Raw genomic sequence first — 16,295 nt, 5'->3', positions numbered from 1 at the left:
GGTTGATCGCGTAATTCAAGCAAGAAGTCCGGACGATTTTGTGCCACGGACTTTTTTGACTCTTTGTGTGGTTTTAAATTCAAATTATAGAAATACAGACAGGCATGCAATTAATCAGTGAACTGGTTTTGCTTTTAGGCGATCGTCGTTTGTGTGTTTTTCAACACAAATAAACATAAAAATCTGTCCTGTTATAAAATACAAAGGCGTTTCTCGTACTGGTTTGTCAATTGAAATCAAAGAAAGACAACAGCAGTTCTGCAACGGATTCATAATTACCCAAACTAAGTAATGCATGAAGGTCATATTGTTATGTCACTGAAGCCCAATTGGTCGTTGTGTTGTGTGTAATTTCCAGTATATCGTCTCTGTCGGCCCAAGTTTGACCATGTCAACGTACCATAAAGACCTAAACCAGGGAATAGTTCAAATGCGTTTCGACAGAAAGAACTCCAATCTGACTAATGAAGCTCATCTTTCTGCTGTTAGAAGTTTAATTGATGACAATCACGAAAGCATTGTCCGAACAAATTTCATCGTTAATCAAATGAGAGGTGACTTTCTGCCATATACCAATTATCAAAATAGCAAATATGATGCATTCTTCGGTGATTGATCAGTAATTTCAAATGGAAATAAACTAAACCACCCAAACTAAGTATAATAAACTGTTAAAAGTTCATGTCCTTGCATGAAACATTACTGCGTAAACTGTTAAAAGATAGTACAAAAACAAGGAGTTTCAAAAACACCACAAATTTTGGGTTTACATTAATGTGTTTTTACGTTTACGTATGCAAGTAAAAATATGGAAAATCCACAAATTTGACACAATTACATCCTTTTTGTCCAATCCCAAATTTCTTACAATAACACGCAAACGTATTCAGTGAGGAAATCTTTGCAACGCGCAATGACCGAAAAATCTTCACGGTTCTATAATGGCGCTTTCTTGAGGGCCATAAGTGATTAATAACAATAGGACTGGAGTCAAGTCTGGAGGCTATCAACTTATTTTAAAGCTAACCAAAAAAGGCTTTATCCAAACACGCACTTTAAATTTCGCCACAGAATGTTTTCATAACCAGAAATTACATCGAAATTTTGCTAAAACTACAAATACATAAACCTTTGATACTATTTTTGTCACAAATACTATATTTTAGATTTGTTTTGAAACTACTCAACAGATGCAAGCATACAACAATCGTGTTCAGGGTAACTATCTCTTTTATTAAAGGTTGTAAATTGACGCATATTTAGGTCAGCCAATTTAAAGAGTAGCAAAATACTAGTACTTCAAGGAAAAATAAGTAAGTCTTTGAAACGCGCAATACCCTAAAGCCCTTCATGGATCTAATGGTGCCTAATTGAGGGCCATAAGTAAATAATAACAATACAACGGGAGTCAAGCCAGGCGTTAATGAATTATGATGTAATATAGATTTGTTTCAGAGTGTCCGTCTGTGACCACCTCCACCAGCTCCCAGTCTCCAGATTCCTGAAGTAATATATTGCTATCATTTTAATTGTTAGACAAAAAAATATTCCAATAAACAGGAGAGAGGCCATAGGCGTCCATAAGAAAGGCAAGGCGGGGCATTTTATCTAAAAAAAAAAAAAAAAGTATACAGTACCCAACGGTTTAGATTTGTCTTGCTGCTCGCAGTTTGTCCGTGTCTGTTGTGAAGTAGATGTGTCTTTGTGAAGTAATTTTCATATATGGCTTTTAAAATTTAAACATGTAACAACATTTTAAAATATTTGGGAAAATTTGCTTTTTTAAAGGACGATATACTTCAAACATTTATACCCCAATAAAAAAACTTTGTCCACTACGTTTTTTAGATTATTTGGCGAACGACGTGCGTCAATTAATTTACGCCATCGGTTATGAGAACGCTGTAATAGTTGCACAGGCCTGGGGCGGCATTATGAACACTTGCTCGCTCGCTAAGTTAACGAGCTCGCTAAAATAATTTTTAGCGAGGACTTTACGAGCGAGGAACTCGGTAACGTATTTGGTATTACGAAGTGCCCTCGCAAACACCTCGCTAAAGCCTGACGCAGAAACGAGAGAATGCGTCAAAATCGTGAGAAAAAAGACGTCTGACTTAGCAAAATTAGGAAGTCGCGCTATGCGACATCTTACGGAAGGCTTTTTGTGTTGGTAGTTGAGCTTCACGTGGACATTGGCGGCATTGTTTTGCAAGTTTTATGACGAATCATTTTATTTCTTGCGTTTGGTCATTGTGTAAACTGTAGTTTTTGAAAAGTAGAAATTGATTATGGATACAAAAAGCAGTAAAACTGTAAAAAAGCGATCTCCAAGATGGACAGCTGTTGAAGTAGAAGCATTAGTTAATGCAGTGGAAAAAAATGCAAAATGCATTCTGGGTTCATTTTCACCAGAAATTACAGTTGCTTCAAAACAACAAGCTTGGAAAGTAGTGACAACTATGGTAAGATTTCAGCACAAAATTTTTTTTTTATTACTGCTCTACATAGATTATGATATTTTACAGGTCAATTCAGTCAATATCAGTGGTGTTAATCGCACAATTGATCAGGTGGAACATAAGTGGTGGGATTTAAAAAGTGTTGCAAAAAACTCAGTGTCGGAATGGAAAAAAGAATCAACCAAAACAGGTGTTGGTGTCAACAAAGCTACACCACCTTCGGATGTGCATTATCAAATAATTAACATAATTGGACAACAAGCAGTGTATGGAATAAAAGGTGCATCATCACTTGAAAGCAGTGACAGTTAAGTAACCTTTGTTATGTTACAATGGTTTGTGCACTTGTAATGCTAAATGTTTTTTTTTTTGTAGAAAGTGTTTCCCAGTTTGCTACTACTAGCCAAGCACCTAAAGATGTTGAAGAACCGGTTGCATTCACATGTTCAACTATGGATGACAGCCTTTTTGAAATAATTCAAGAACCAGTGAGCCCTGCATCATAACACTCCGAAGCATCATCACAACCCAAAGCAAAGCACCGCCGTCGTGATCCAGAAAAGGACATAGTTGACATACAAAAAGAAATTTATGTCGAAATATCAAACATAGCTATAATTCAACAGCAACAGTTGGAACAAATGATAATAGCAAATGATTTGCAGCGACAAAAGTTGCAGTTGTCTGAAACCAGTAAAGTTGAACTAACCTGCAGTCAACCCTTCACAGTTGATGATTACAACTAATTTGCATTTTCAACAATATGCTTCTTTCTGCATGTGTTTTTCAATTTTCTTTTATTCACTGCTGGTTTTAAAGGTCCAAATCTGTGCAAGTCTGTCAGGGTTTTGTTCATTCTTGTTCACTGTTTTTCATTACCCTACTTCATTAGTTTCATATTCTGCACTGTTCTTTTCACCTACCTTATGACTTTCATATTCGTATAGTATTCTGTTACCTACTTTTTCAAGTTCATTTCTGTGTTGCTGTGCAGCCACTTTTTTCAATAAAGGCCGCATCTCTGTATTTCTATGGAAAAGACTTTCCCGGTTGGGAATTGCCCTTCTCGAACTCTGTCCTGCGTAACAGAGTAAAATTGTGTGTAACAATGCAATGGGTCATGCATGGGCGCCAGTGTTTTGGTTGAATGAGCGCAGATGAACAGGCTGTTGCCAGGGCGATTTTCAGCGTGTTTGGGGCAGTTTTAGTTTGTTTTTCAGGGTTATTAGTCAGGCAGTAAATTGGTAGAGGGTGCTGTTGTACATGTAGCTGAAAAACTACCCAAATATTGAGGTTGATTTTGTGAAAAAATGAATCACAGAAAGTATGTTCAATTTGTGATTTTCTGTTAGTGCGGACCCTTGGCAAGGAATTGTGGCCAAATTTATAATGGAAATAACTACTTAAACTGCTCCCCCGGGGGCATTTTGACCCTCTGTTGGCCATTATTTTGGTCAAAAAAGCAGAAAAAAGTGTAGGTTTGTTTTGTGAAAAAATGAATCACAGAAAGTTACCTCCATTTGCGATTAAGTGAAGCCACCAACCCTCCTCTACACAATTCATGAAGAATTAGATGTCTTGTAATTGTCTTGGGGCCCCACCGGGGCTGTTTGTACACCCCCTAGGACTGACAATTTAGCAGTTAGCCTTTGCAAAACCCCCCAATGTGCTGTCTTAATGCAGCTGCAATCAATTTTTTTTCTGTTCAGCAATAGTAGTCCCCCTTCATGAGTCATCAGACCCGGCAATTGTTTTTGGCAAACAAGAGAAACTGTAACCAGGTGCACAATAACAAATGACTTCTAAAACTCAATTTTTAGGATTTAATTGAGAGATGCGGCCTAAACAAACGCAAAAACATTTCACAAACATGACTTTATTGGAATGTAGAAACAATGGAATCTCTTACAGTACTACCTTGTAAGTCATGAATTTCATTTGTTGTGGTGGTGTCTAGTAGTGAATCTATGTCAGCATTTGCTGGCAGTGGTTGAGGCAGTGGCACATTGTGAAGGCGACAAATATTGTGCAGAATGAAACAACACATTGTAATTTTACAAACTTGTAAAGGTGAATAACATAACCTTCCTCCTGTGTGATCAATAACTCTCCATCTCTGTTTTAAAACACCAAATGCCCTAAACAACAAAGCTTTATTATCATTCATGTTAATGTTATGAGATGCAAGACAAGTGTAACTAACTTCTCTATAGTTGACCGTGTTTGTTTGTGAGCCTTATTATATTTCTGTTGTGAAGGGGTACTTGGATGGCTAAGAGGTGTCATTAACCAAGGTTTTAATGGATAACCACTGTCATCCAGCAAAATGTCATCGTGATATTTTCCACTCTCAAACTCCTGGTACACATTTGATTGTCGAAGAGTGAATGAATCATGACATGAGCCAGGCCACTTGCATACCACATCCAGATATACCATATTGGCGTCACATATAGCCTGCAAACAGAATTTGAAGTCAAAACCAATTTATCTCAAGGGAAAAGTATGCAACTTGCCTGCACATTGATGGAATGGTAACCCTTTCTGTTGACAAAGAGATGTTCTTCCTCACTTGGTGCAATTATGGGAATATGTGTTCCATCAATGGCCCCTATGACGCCAGGAAACCGTGCAATTGAGTAAAAGTGTTGCTTTATCATTGTTGAAGACATCCTGTTTGGCATGTGGATGAATTGATGTCGTTTTGAAATCAAACTATCCATAAATCGACTTAGCACTACACTGACAGTTGGTTGTGAAACATTAATATTGTCCTTGGCTGAATTTTGAAAGCTTCCCGATGCCAAAAGTTTTAATGATATCAAAACTTGTTCTTCCACTGTAAGACATCTTTTACTGGCACTCTTTGGATTTAAATCTTGGTGCAAGTGGTTGCACAATTCCATTCTCACAGCTTTGGGCATTCGATATTCTGAAATTAATTCTAAATCCGACATTTCCAGGGGATTTTGTCTTACCTTTTTTCGTTTATATGAGCGTTTAGCGGCAAAATAGACAGCCATTATTAATTGCCGACGCAGCTGTGCGGCTTTGTCCGGAATATTTTGGCGTTAGCGAGTGGTCTCAGCTCCTCGCTACTTAGCGAGGAGTTTAGCGAGGTCCGGTTAGCGAGACGGGGGTTCGTAATACCAAATCTCGACTTAACGAGGTCGTGCGTCAATACCGAGCTCGCTAAACTTAGCGAGATGTGTTCGTAACGCCGCCCCTGATGTGCTTGCAGTTGAAATGCGAAAATTTCTGAAAACCTAAGCAGAATAAAATAAAATTACAACTGAACGCAGTAGTGAATCTTTGCAATGGTACAATAGTGTTTCATTACCAACATGATTAAAATTTGCATTGCAATAATGACACAAGTCTTAACATAGAACGTAAACAGAAAAGCATGCCTCAAATATATGATCTTGTAGCGAGGTGTTTATTCGAGGTACAAACTAATGGAATGACACAATGGGCGAATAAACCACGAGGGACGAGAGTAAAAGAAAAAAGGCAATTTGTCCGGTTCGCTGTAGGAGCGCAAACGTAGTTAGAGAGGCCGCTACATGACCCCCCTCCAGAAACGGACATATATCAACACTGAAAACGAAGTGGAATACGAATGTTGCCACGCGTGCGCGTGTCTGCCTGAATGTGAAAAGTTGGGCTGGTGCTCCGGTGGGCCCAGTGATGTATGCGAGGGTTCAGGTGGAACCAGAAAAGGCGGAGTCGAAGTGTGCGAAACCGGCTCGGACAGCCCCGGGTCGGATGGCGGTGGGTGGTGCGTTGATGTCGGGGGTCGACCGCGGCGAGGAGGCACAGCCACCTGTACCGGTTGTGTGAGGTCGACATGTGCAGGCTTCACACGGTCGATGGAAACGACCTGATTGTGTCCACCAATGGCAAGCGTAAAAGTCTTGCTATTGCGATCAAGGACGCGATATGGGCCATCGTATGGCGGCGTAAGCGGGGGTCGGTGTCCATCTTTGCGTACAAAAACGTACGGGGTCGTGCTTAACGCTTGTGGGAGCATTGTGCGAACGGAACCATGGCGTGACATCGATGTCGGCACCAGTTGACGCACTGTGTCCCTCAACGATGGAATGACATCTTGAGGGGTAGGAAAGGATTGGCCGAAACGGAAGAAATCGCCGGGTACCGTTATGGTAGAACCGTAAACAAGTTCGGCCGATGATGCCTGCAAGTCTTCTTTGGGAGCAGTCCGGATGCCAAGCATAACCCACGGGAGCTGGTCTACCCAGTTGGGGCCTGCTAGCCGTGCCATTAGGGCGCTCTTCATATGCCGATGAAAGGAATCCCGAAACGAGAAACCCAATGGAACGCGAAGGCCCGTGCACACGTCAGGGTGGTTGCATCTGGCATAGGAATTGCTTCCGGCCATCTGGTAAAACGGTCAACAATGGTAAAAAGGTACCTGTTTCCCTGTGAAGGTGCAAGAGGACCGACGATATCGACGTTGATCTGTTGAAAACGTGCACGACAGGGTGGGTAGTTCGCCAGAGGCGCACGAGTGTGGCGCTGGACTTTTGCCCTTTGACAGTGGATGCACTGTCTCGCCCAAAGGGTGACCTGGCGGCGTAAGCCGTGCCAAACAAACGTGGATGCGACAAGTTTGCGTGTAGACCGTATCGACGGATGCGATAGACCATGTATTATGTCAAAAATTTTGCGTTGCCATGATGTTGGAACAACTGGACGGGGTGAGCCGGACGAGACGTCACAGAGGATGGTGGTCCCGGATTGATCGAGCTGTATGTCCTCTAGTTTAAGGTTAGTGACAGCAGTGCGATACGCTTGAACTTCGGGAGAGGACTGAGCGGCTGCCAATGACGAATAATCCAAATCCAGAGGTAGTCGAACAGCATCAATGGAACCGCGCGAGAGTGCGTCGGCAACGTGGTTTTGCTTGCCTGCGATGTGTCGCACGTCTGTGGTAAACTCTGAAATCGCGGTTAAATGACATTGTTGTCGCGATGACCATGGAGCTGACACTTTAGTAAAAGCAAAAGTCAAAGGTTTGTGATCCGTGTAAGCATCAATGGAACCGCGCGAGAGTGCGTCGGCAACGTGGTTTTGCTTGCCTGCGATGTGTCGCACGTCTGTGGTAAACTCTGAAATCGCGGTTAAATGACATTGTTGTCGCGATGACCATGGAGCTGACACTTTAGTAAAAGCAAAAGTCAAAGGTTTGTGATCCGTGTAAGCGGTAAACACGCGACCTTCCAGAAAATATCGAAAGTGACGAATGGCAAGGTGCAAGGCGAGTAGTTCTCTGTCAAAGGCACTGTATTTCTGCTCGGGTGGTCGTAAACGTTTGCTGAAAAAGGCCAGTGGGCGCCAGGCATTGTCAATAAATTGTTGGAGGACAGCTCCAATGGAATGCTGTGACGCATCGGTAGTTACAGCGGTCGGCGCATCGGGTAAAGGGTGGTGCAACAGTGTGGCACGGGCTAGGGCGACTTTTCCCACTGAGAAAGGCGAATTTAGCTTGTCACTCCAAATCAACTTTGTAGGATTGCCCGAAAGTGATTCGTAGATTGGTGACATTATGCGTGCAGCCCCAGGAATAAAACGATGGTAAAAGTTTACCATACCTGCGAATTCTTGGAGTCCTTTGATAGTAGTAGGGCGAGGGAAATTCTGAATGGCTTCAACCTTGTTGGGAAGAGGTCGTGCACCGTTGGTGTCAACCCGATGTCCCAGAAAATCAATTTTGGATACTCCAAACTGGCATTTGCCGAGGTTAATGACGAGGCCATGATCTGAAAGCTGCTTAAAAAGGCGTTTTAAATGGTCGTAGTGCTCGGAGAGGGACTTGCTTGCGACGAGTATGTCATCTAGGTAGACGAACACAAAATCCAAGGATTGACATACCGTGTCCATAAGTCGCTGGAAGGCTTGTGCCGCGTTTTTCAAACCAAAGGGCATGCGAAGAAATTCGAAAAGGCCAAAAGGCGTGATAACCGCCGTTTTCGCAATATCATCCGGTGCCACAGGAACTTGGTGATAGCCGCGAACAAGGTCAATTTTGGAGAAAACTCGACATCCGGCCAAACGAGCCGAAAAATCTTGGATGTGGGGGATAGCGTAACGATCAGGCTGGGTAGCAGCGTTAAGACGGCGGTAATCGCCGCATGGGCGCCACCCACCGGACGACTTTGGTACCATGTGCAGGGGCGAAGCCCATGGACTGGATGAGCGTCTAATAATTCCCAGTTGTAGCATGTTGTGAAATTCCTTCTTGGCGCGGGCGAGCTTTTCGGGAGGAAGTCGTCGAGCGCGAGAGTGCACGGGTGGTCCACTGGTGGGGATGAAATGCTGAACTCCATGCTTAGGAAGCGACTGCGAGAAATGGGGAGAAGCTATCCCTGGAAATTCAGCCAACATTCGAGCATAGACCGATGTGCCTGCGGAAATGGCGTTAAGGTGGGGAGCCGATTGCGCTGCTTTGCCCAGTTTACTGCTGGAGAAGGTTTCGGCGTTGATTAGGCGTCGGTGCTTGAGGTCAACCAGAAGGGAATTTGCCCGCAGGAAATCAGCGCCGAGTAACGGCCGGGAAACTTCGGCCAGAACAAATTTCCATTGAAATTTGCCGGGAGGAAAATTCATGGTGACTAGACGTGAACCGTACGTCCGGATGTGAGTACCATTAGCAGCGACTAGAGCCTTTCCAGGAGGATTGGTGCGGCGCTCTAGTCCCGTGGGAGGTATGACGCTTATCTCGGCGCCGGTGTCAACAAGAAAATTACGACCCGCTGAGCTATCCCACACAAAGAAAAGACTACTAACTGCGCCGGCCATCGTAGCAACTAATGATGGCCGGCCTCGTCGTTTCCCTGCAGTGCACAAGGGGGGCGGCACTTTATCGCATCTTTGCCGAAACGACGATGATAAAAACAAAGCGACTTCGGATCGGGCATTATCTGTGGCAAACCTGATGAAGACTTGGAAGGTTTGCTGCGACGCACGTTGGAAAGTGCGAAATCCGTAGACGGCTGACTTCCTGTCCATATCGCACCAGCCTTGCGTGCTAAGAGTCGCGAATCACGAAACTCCTCTCTGCCTGGCCCTCTGCGAACGCGTAAGACCAAAGGTGTCAATCAATCGTGCTTTAATTGACTCGTACTTGTCATCATTGGGCGGATTGTCCAGCAGGTTGAGTAGACGCTTTGCTGTGTCCTGATCTAAGGCCGAAACGACATAATAGTACTTCGTCTGATCGCCTGTAATGTTTTTCAGAGCGAACTGCGCCTCGGCTTGCCGAAACCAAACTCGTGGCCGAGCTGTCCAAAACAAAGGTAGCTTGATGGCTACAGCGTTCTCTGAGTTTGCGGTTTCATTCATAATGCAAAAAAACGTTTTTGCACGCTCGGGGTCACCAAATGTAGCGAGGTGTTTATTCGAGGTACAAACTAATGGAATGACACAATGGGCGAATAAACCACGAGGGACGAGAGTAAAAGAAAAAAGGCAATTTGTCCGGTTCGCTGTAGGAGCGCAAACGTAGTTAGAGAGGCCGCTACAATCTATTATTAAAGTTTGGCTTAGTAGAAAACAAAACCACGTTTTCTTTTTCACAAACATGCGTGATTCGTTTTAAGAATATCTATACAGGTATGTATTTAGGGCACAAAACGTGATTTGAAAATCAGTGAGTTCTATGCGGTAAAAGTGTGACATGCAATCGCTACCTCTGCTCTGTATATCTGCCCAGCGACTGATGTTTTGTCCTAATATGTTAGCAGAAGTACTCTAGTGGTTGTATCAACGCCCAAAACTAAATTAAAAGAGCTACAAATCCAGCGATCACGAAAAAACATCCGAGTACACAACTTTTTTCCATGCATTTTCATTGAAACTGCCGCGAAGTTACCAGGTGCATTCAAGCGGAACCAATCTGAACAAAAACGCAGTGTTCAGTCTCTACTTTTATTATATACCACTTAGATACCAGAATACCAAATCAAGATCCCACTTGCTTGAAAATTAGAATGAAATTATTTGCAGTGTAGTTTATGAGCCACCTTTACGGCAGCCGAAGATGATCAGGAAAGGATTTCAAACATACGTTTTCAAAGTTTAAAGAGTGTCATGGTTAATGTCATGCGTTCCAAAGGTCTTTCTCGTTGTAAGCGCGCGTGAACAAACACCGCTGAACACGTCTATTGACGAAAGGTAACCGCCAAGTTACTGTGCCATAGGTCGCGAAATGTTTGTAGTGCCACGTTATTGTGCATTGACATCCTCTGAAAGAAACACTGTGATTGCTCTGAAACTTTTACTTTTTGAGACAGGCTTGATAATACCGCTAGTTGAGGGGAAAATATTTCTGGAGTTGTTTCGAATAAGACGCAAATTGGTTTTGCTTCAAAACTAAAAGATCTTTTTTGTTATAAGCGTAAAATTCGGGCGTTTATAGTTAATTTTTGGCGAACGACGTGCGTCAATTAATTTACGCCATCGGTTATGAGAAGGCTGTAATAGTTGCACACGACTGGGGTGGAGTCGTCATCTGGTATTGTGCCCAGGTCTTCCCGGAATGCGTTGACAGAATAATAATCATGAACGCTCTACATGTGGCCGGTTTCTGGTAAAGGTGCAAAATCCTTGTTATAAGAATATGTGAGAAATAAAATTGTGACCAGTCTTTATCCCTTGTTTTGTATTTTCAGGGTGCCGTGGAAAATCTCACTGTAATGAAGTTAGACGGGTGCAACCATGGGGTGGCCTTGGACAGGCCTGGTGTGCTTGCAGTGGAAATGCGAAAATTTTCTAAAATCCTAAGCGGAATAAAAAAAATTACACCTGAACGCGGTCGTGAATCTTTGCAATGGTACAACGGTGTTTCATTAAAAACATGATTAAAATTTGCATTGCAATAATGACACAAGTCTTAACACAGAACGTAAACAGAAAAGCATGCCACAAATATATAATCTATTACAAAAGTTTGGCTTAGTACAAAACAAAACCACTTATTCTTTTGCACAAACATGCGTGATTCGTTTTAAGATTATGCATACAGGTATGTATTTAGGGCACAAAACTTGATTTGAAAATCAGTGAGTTCTGCGGTAAAAGTGTGGCATGCAATCGCTACCTCTGCTCTGTATATCTGCCCGACGACTGATGTTTTGTCATAATATGTTAGCAGAAGTACTCTAGTGGTTGTATCAACGCCCAAAACTAAATTAAAAAAGCTACAAATCACGCGAATACGAAAAAACATCCGAGTACACAGCTTTTTCCCATGCATTTTCATTGAAACTGCCGCGAAGTTACCAGGTGCATTCAAGCGGAACCAATCTGAACAAAAACGCAGTGTTCAGTCTCTACTTTTATTCTATACCACTTAGATACCAGAATACCAAATCAAGATCCCACTTGCTTGAAAATTAGAATGAAATTATTTGCAGTGTAGTTTATGAGCCACCTTTACGGCAGCCAGAAGATGAACAGAAAAGGATTTCAAAGATACGTTTTCAAAGTTTGAAGAGTGTCATGATTAATGTCATGCGTCCCAAAGGTCTTTCTCGTTGTAAGCGCGCGTGAACAAACACCGCTGAACACGTATATTGACGAAAGGTAACCGCCAAGTTACACTGTGCCATAGGTCGCGAAATGTTTGTAGTGCCACGTTATTGTACATTGGCATCCTCTGAAAGAAACACTGTGATTGCTCTGAAACTTGTACTTTTTGAGACAGGCTTGATAATACCGCTAGTTCAGGGGAAAATATTTCCGCAGTTGTTTCAAATTAGATGCAAATTGGTTTTGCTTTAAAACTAAAAGATCTTTTTTGTTATAAGCGTAAAATTCGGGCGTTTACAGTTTGCTGACTGACATCGGGTCAATATGTCGATGTTTGTAAAAAAGATTCTTGGACTTCTCAGTTTTCTGGGCACAATACCGTGTGTGTTGTTTTGCATTGGAAGAATTATACTTTTGCTTTTTCGCCATGGACCTTCAAAGTTCTTTGAACGCAAAAAGCACGATCCACTTCCTAAAGGTATGCATACTGTAAAATATGGATAGACGTAATCTAACAAATTTACTTTCAATTCAGCTGCCCAAAATCCAAAGTTTGAGCACGAATTCGTCAGAACCAAATCTGGAATGAAATTCCACTGTGTGCACGCAGGTCCCCGAAAGGCCAAATTAATGCTGTGTCTACATGGATTCCCGGAGTGCTGGTAAGTTTCTGTGTATCAGCTACCACGTTGAACTTAACAAATTATAAGCAAACTTGTCATTAAATTTCAGGTACACCTACCACCATGTGTTAAATGATTTCAGCGATGAATATCACGTGGTTGCGTTTGACATGAGAGGATATGGGGACTCGGATAAGCCTCAAAGTACGCAACAGTATGTTTTGTACATCGCTCTGGCATTTTTTGTGTCCTGTGTTTTTAGAAATATCCCAATACCATCGAGATTACTTGGCGAACGACGTGCGTGAATTACTCTACGCCCTCGGTTATGAGAAGGCTATAATAGTTGCACACGACTGGGGCGGAATCGTCGCCTGGTATTTTGCCCAGATCTTCCCGGAATGCATTGACAGAATGATAATCATGAACAGTCCACTGGCCGCTTTCTGGTAAAGGAGCAAAATCCTTGTTATAAGAATATATGAGAAATAAAAATTTCTCGCTGTTAGCGTTAATTACGTAGTTTGCGTAAACAATGTGCACAGCACCAACGATTTTCAACCACGTATTATCTATATGTGCACAAGAATATACTGTCACTGGATACTTTTCTATAAAGAAACCACAAGTACTAACAAAAAGTAGAATAATCGTAATCTTTATAGGGACTATACCATAACTCACCCACTTCAGTTCCTCAAGCTTTGGTACGTTTTCCTTTTCCAATGTCCCTATCTTCCCGAACTGTTGATGTGCGCCTTGGATTACATAATGCTACCGAAAACCTACACCCAAGCACCCCTTGGCATTCGCAACGCCGATCGGCAACTCACACCAGAAGAGATGGGCATTTTTAAGTACAGCGTTGGAAGAAATTTTACCTACGCCTGCAACTACTACAGAGCAGGTATCTCTTTCATACTTTGTGCAACCATACGGTTTAATTCCTGAAAGCACTTTCAGTTCAAGTTCCACAAAATTTTTAAAAAATTTTCCGTATCTTTATATATTTTGAGGTTCCGATGACTACATGTTTAAATCTACGTTCGTGAATCGAAAGTTACATAAACTGTCGCATATAACCACATACATAAGTCATTAGATACATTTGTGAAATCCGATTTACTGAAATATTTTCGCAGTAAATCCGCTTTATAACGGTTTGATGTTGAAAAAGAAAAAGGAAATAATCACCCAACCGACTTTGGTTGTGTGGGGAATGGAGGGCCATGTACTTGAGACAGCCTACCTGCCTTATCTTTCGGTAAGCATTACACCTACGTAACCCTAATTTACTGAAAAGGTCACAATACTGTAAATAACTCAAAAGTGTCTCAGAGATATTAAACAGTGCCTCGATAGCGTGAGCGCGAGATTTCTGCCTCGTTCTGTAAGGCAACCAGAACTTGGATAATTTCCCGGGTAATTATTGTATTGAAATCTGTTACCAGCTTCATTGAAACTGTACATTACGAAACTCTGCAAATGCGAACGTTTCTACCAGATTGAGAGAGTCTTGCAGTTAATATCAGAATAGCAGTATAACTGTAACACGATATAATAGAATCGAACCCAATGCAAAATAACCCAATGAAAATAGCCGAATTAACAGGCGCATATGACTATTTATACTTGGATTATCGGAAGCTAGTTGATTGGTTTAGTCACATGCCGTTATACATCACTTGGGTTAACATAGTACGAGAACAAAGGTGTGGTGTGATATAAGCATAGAAGAACATTTTATGTGGTAAACAGGATGTTGAATGAACCACTTTACTCGAGAACATGCGATGGATTAATCTTTTGAGGTTATGTTTCCACTTGGGTCGAAAGTTGCGAAATATTCAATACATCTGGTAACGAGCTTGCAAATGCTTGTGCAATGCTGCAAACGAAATGGATTATAAAATACCTGTGCAATGCTGCACATGAAACATTACGCAACACAAGCACTGGTTACAGTGACGTATGTTACAATACCAAGATCACTGCCGTTGAAAAAGCGGTTCGACGTCCACGCTTGTTTGCAGTTGGTGTCGGTTTGTTTGGTACCGGCTGTGTCGGCATATATTCTTCACGCAACAGTGCTCAGCAAAATTTTGGTACGGTGTCTTCTAATTCCTTTTGATTTTGTCATTTTTTACATTACTAAAGTACTTGATTTCTCAGAAAATCGATTTAAATTATCCAATTTTATTTTTTTTTAAAATTAGCTCAACTCAAGGCCTATATGGGCAAAACAATACTTTATTAAAATGCCCAAAACATATCCGTTTCTGTCTGCTATGCTCGTTTGTTTGCAGAAAAACAATTCTTCATTGAAAAAAAAAACATTATCAGTTGTACATCAGTTGTACAGACATTATCCTTTAAGAGTTGTTTGGATAAATTCTTCCATCAGCTTACGATCGACAATTTTACTGTTCAGGAATGAATCTAGAACAACTTTCTTAGCATAAGCACGTAGGCCTACATAAGTTATAAAATATCACCGTTTCCATATTTATAAATGAAAAACAAACTGAACAAACTATTTTTTAAACGTAGAAAAAACTGTTGTTTAATCGAATGACGAAATTTCGAATAAATAGAGTAAACATCTTTTTTTAGTGAAAACAGTATTTTTGAAAGTATTGTTTGTCCCAATAGCCTATCTGGCTCGTTACAAGGTGATAGATTCATTCCACTATTTCCAAACTTTAAAACAGAACGAAACTTTTGCGCTCCGTAAATCTGTGAAAAATGACGAAAAAAACACTTTATACGTGCGTCGAACAATAAACCACCCTTTTGAAACTTTTGTATATCAAGGTTTAGTCAATGTGCAATTGCACACAGCCACATCGCTGTGATATCTCGCAAACTGATATCGCTTTTACCTTTAGCCGCGAATTGGACTGCCACTCTCGTTATTGCACGTGCATCGTTACGCCTCATTTGGCAAATGCCAATTCATGACACATAGTCTTTGCTGTTTTTATATCACATCGTTTTCAATTTTAAGTCTGAATATGTTAAAAAACAAAAGATTCGAAATTGTGTTTGTATTTGTTCACTTTGTTTGCTTTTTCGGCCAAATCTTGATTTTCACAAACAAAGTAACAAATGACAAAGTGAAGTATTTTTCGTCTGACATCCTGACCAGTCTTTATCCCTTGTTTGTATTTTCAGGGTGCTGTGGAAAATATCACTGTAAAGAAGATAGAAGGGTGTAGCCATTGGGTGACCTTGGACAGGCCTGATGTGCTTGCAGTTGAAATGCGAAAATTTCTAAAAACCCAAGCAGAATAAAAACAAATTACACCTGAACGCAGTTGTGATACTTTGCAATGGTACAACAAAATAAAAACGACACAAGTCTTAACACAGAACGTAAACAGTAAAGCATGTCACAAATATATGGCCTGTTACAAAAGTTTGGCTTAGTAAAAAACAAAACCACATATTCTTGTTTACAAATATGCGTTATTTGCGAATACCACATATTTAGGAAAAAACACATATTTAAGATTAAAGTTTCCGAAATGTTATGAAAGGAACAAGTCAGATTTTGTAAGTTTGTGAAAACATACAAAAATCTTTGCAAATTTGCACCCTGCCGAACGCGTTGCGACAAAGTAAAAAAAATCTTACTGCAATGACTGAATTTCCAGGAAAA

General features: G+C 41.3%; 1 protein-coding gene and 2 pseudogenes across 1 annotated transcript; 2 read left to right on the top strand and 1 right to left on the bottom strand.

Moving 5' to 3' along the window:
* The first annotated feature begins 2,288 nt into the window (after positions 1–2,288).
* Positions 2,289–3,205, top strand: LOC145890139 (uncharacterized; annotated as a pseudogene).
* Positions 3,206–9,289: 6,084 nt separating this feature from the next.
* On the bottom strand, positions 9,290–9,830 carry LOC145890138 (uncharacterized; annotated as a pseudogene).
* A 2,505-nt stretch (positions 9,831–12,335) lies between these two features.
* On the top strand, positions 12,336–15,928 carry LOC145890136 (epoxide hydrolase 3-like). Its single transcript, XM_082981173.1, has 7 exons — positions 12,336–12,489; positions 12,547–12,673; positions 12,744–12,838; positions 12,897–13,083; positions 13,300–13,541; positions 13,777–13,898; positions 15,809–15,928. The coding sequence occupies exons 1-7, from the start codon at positions 12,336–12,338 to the stop codon at positions 15,926–15,928; spliced, it is 1,047 nt and encodes a 348-aa protein (XP_082837299.1).
* Positions 15,929–16,295: the final 367 nt, after the last annotated feature.

The sequence above is a fragment of the Ascidia mentula genome, chromosome 2 (genome assembly GCF_947561715.1).
Source record: "Ascidia mentula chromosome 2, kaAscMent1.1, whole genome shotgun sequence".
Lineage (NCBI taxonomy): Eukaryota > Metazoa > Chordata > Ascidiacea > Phlebobranchia > Ascidiidae > Ascidia > Ascidia mentula.
Note: the sequence above shows the minus strand (reverse complement) of the source record. Positions and strands in the feature narration are given on the sequence as shown.

Excerpts from the sequence above, each read along its gene's own strand:
- LOC145890136 (XM_082981173.1), top strand. The coding sequence starts at position 12,336 with ATGTCGATGTTTGTAAAAAAGATTCTTGGACTTCTCAGTTTTCTGGGC. Across the intron at positions 12,490-12,546 it reads GCACGATCCACTTCCTAAAG|CTGCCCAAAATCCAAAGTTT; the intron begins GTATGCATACTG and ends CTTTCAATTCAG. Across the intron at positions 12,839-12,896 it reads GGACTCGGATAAGCCTCAAA|AAATATCCCAATACCATCGA; the intron begins GTACGCAACAGT and ends CTGTGTTTTTAG.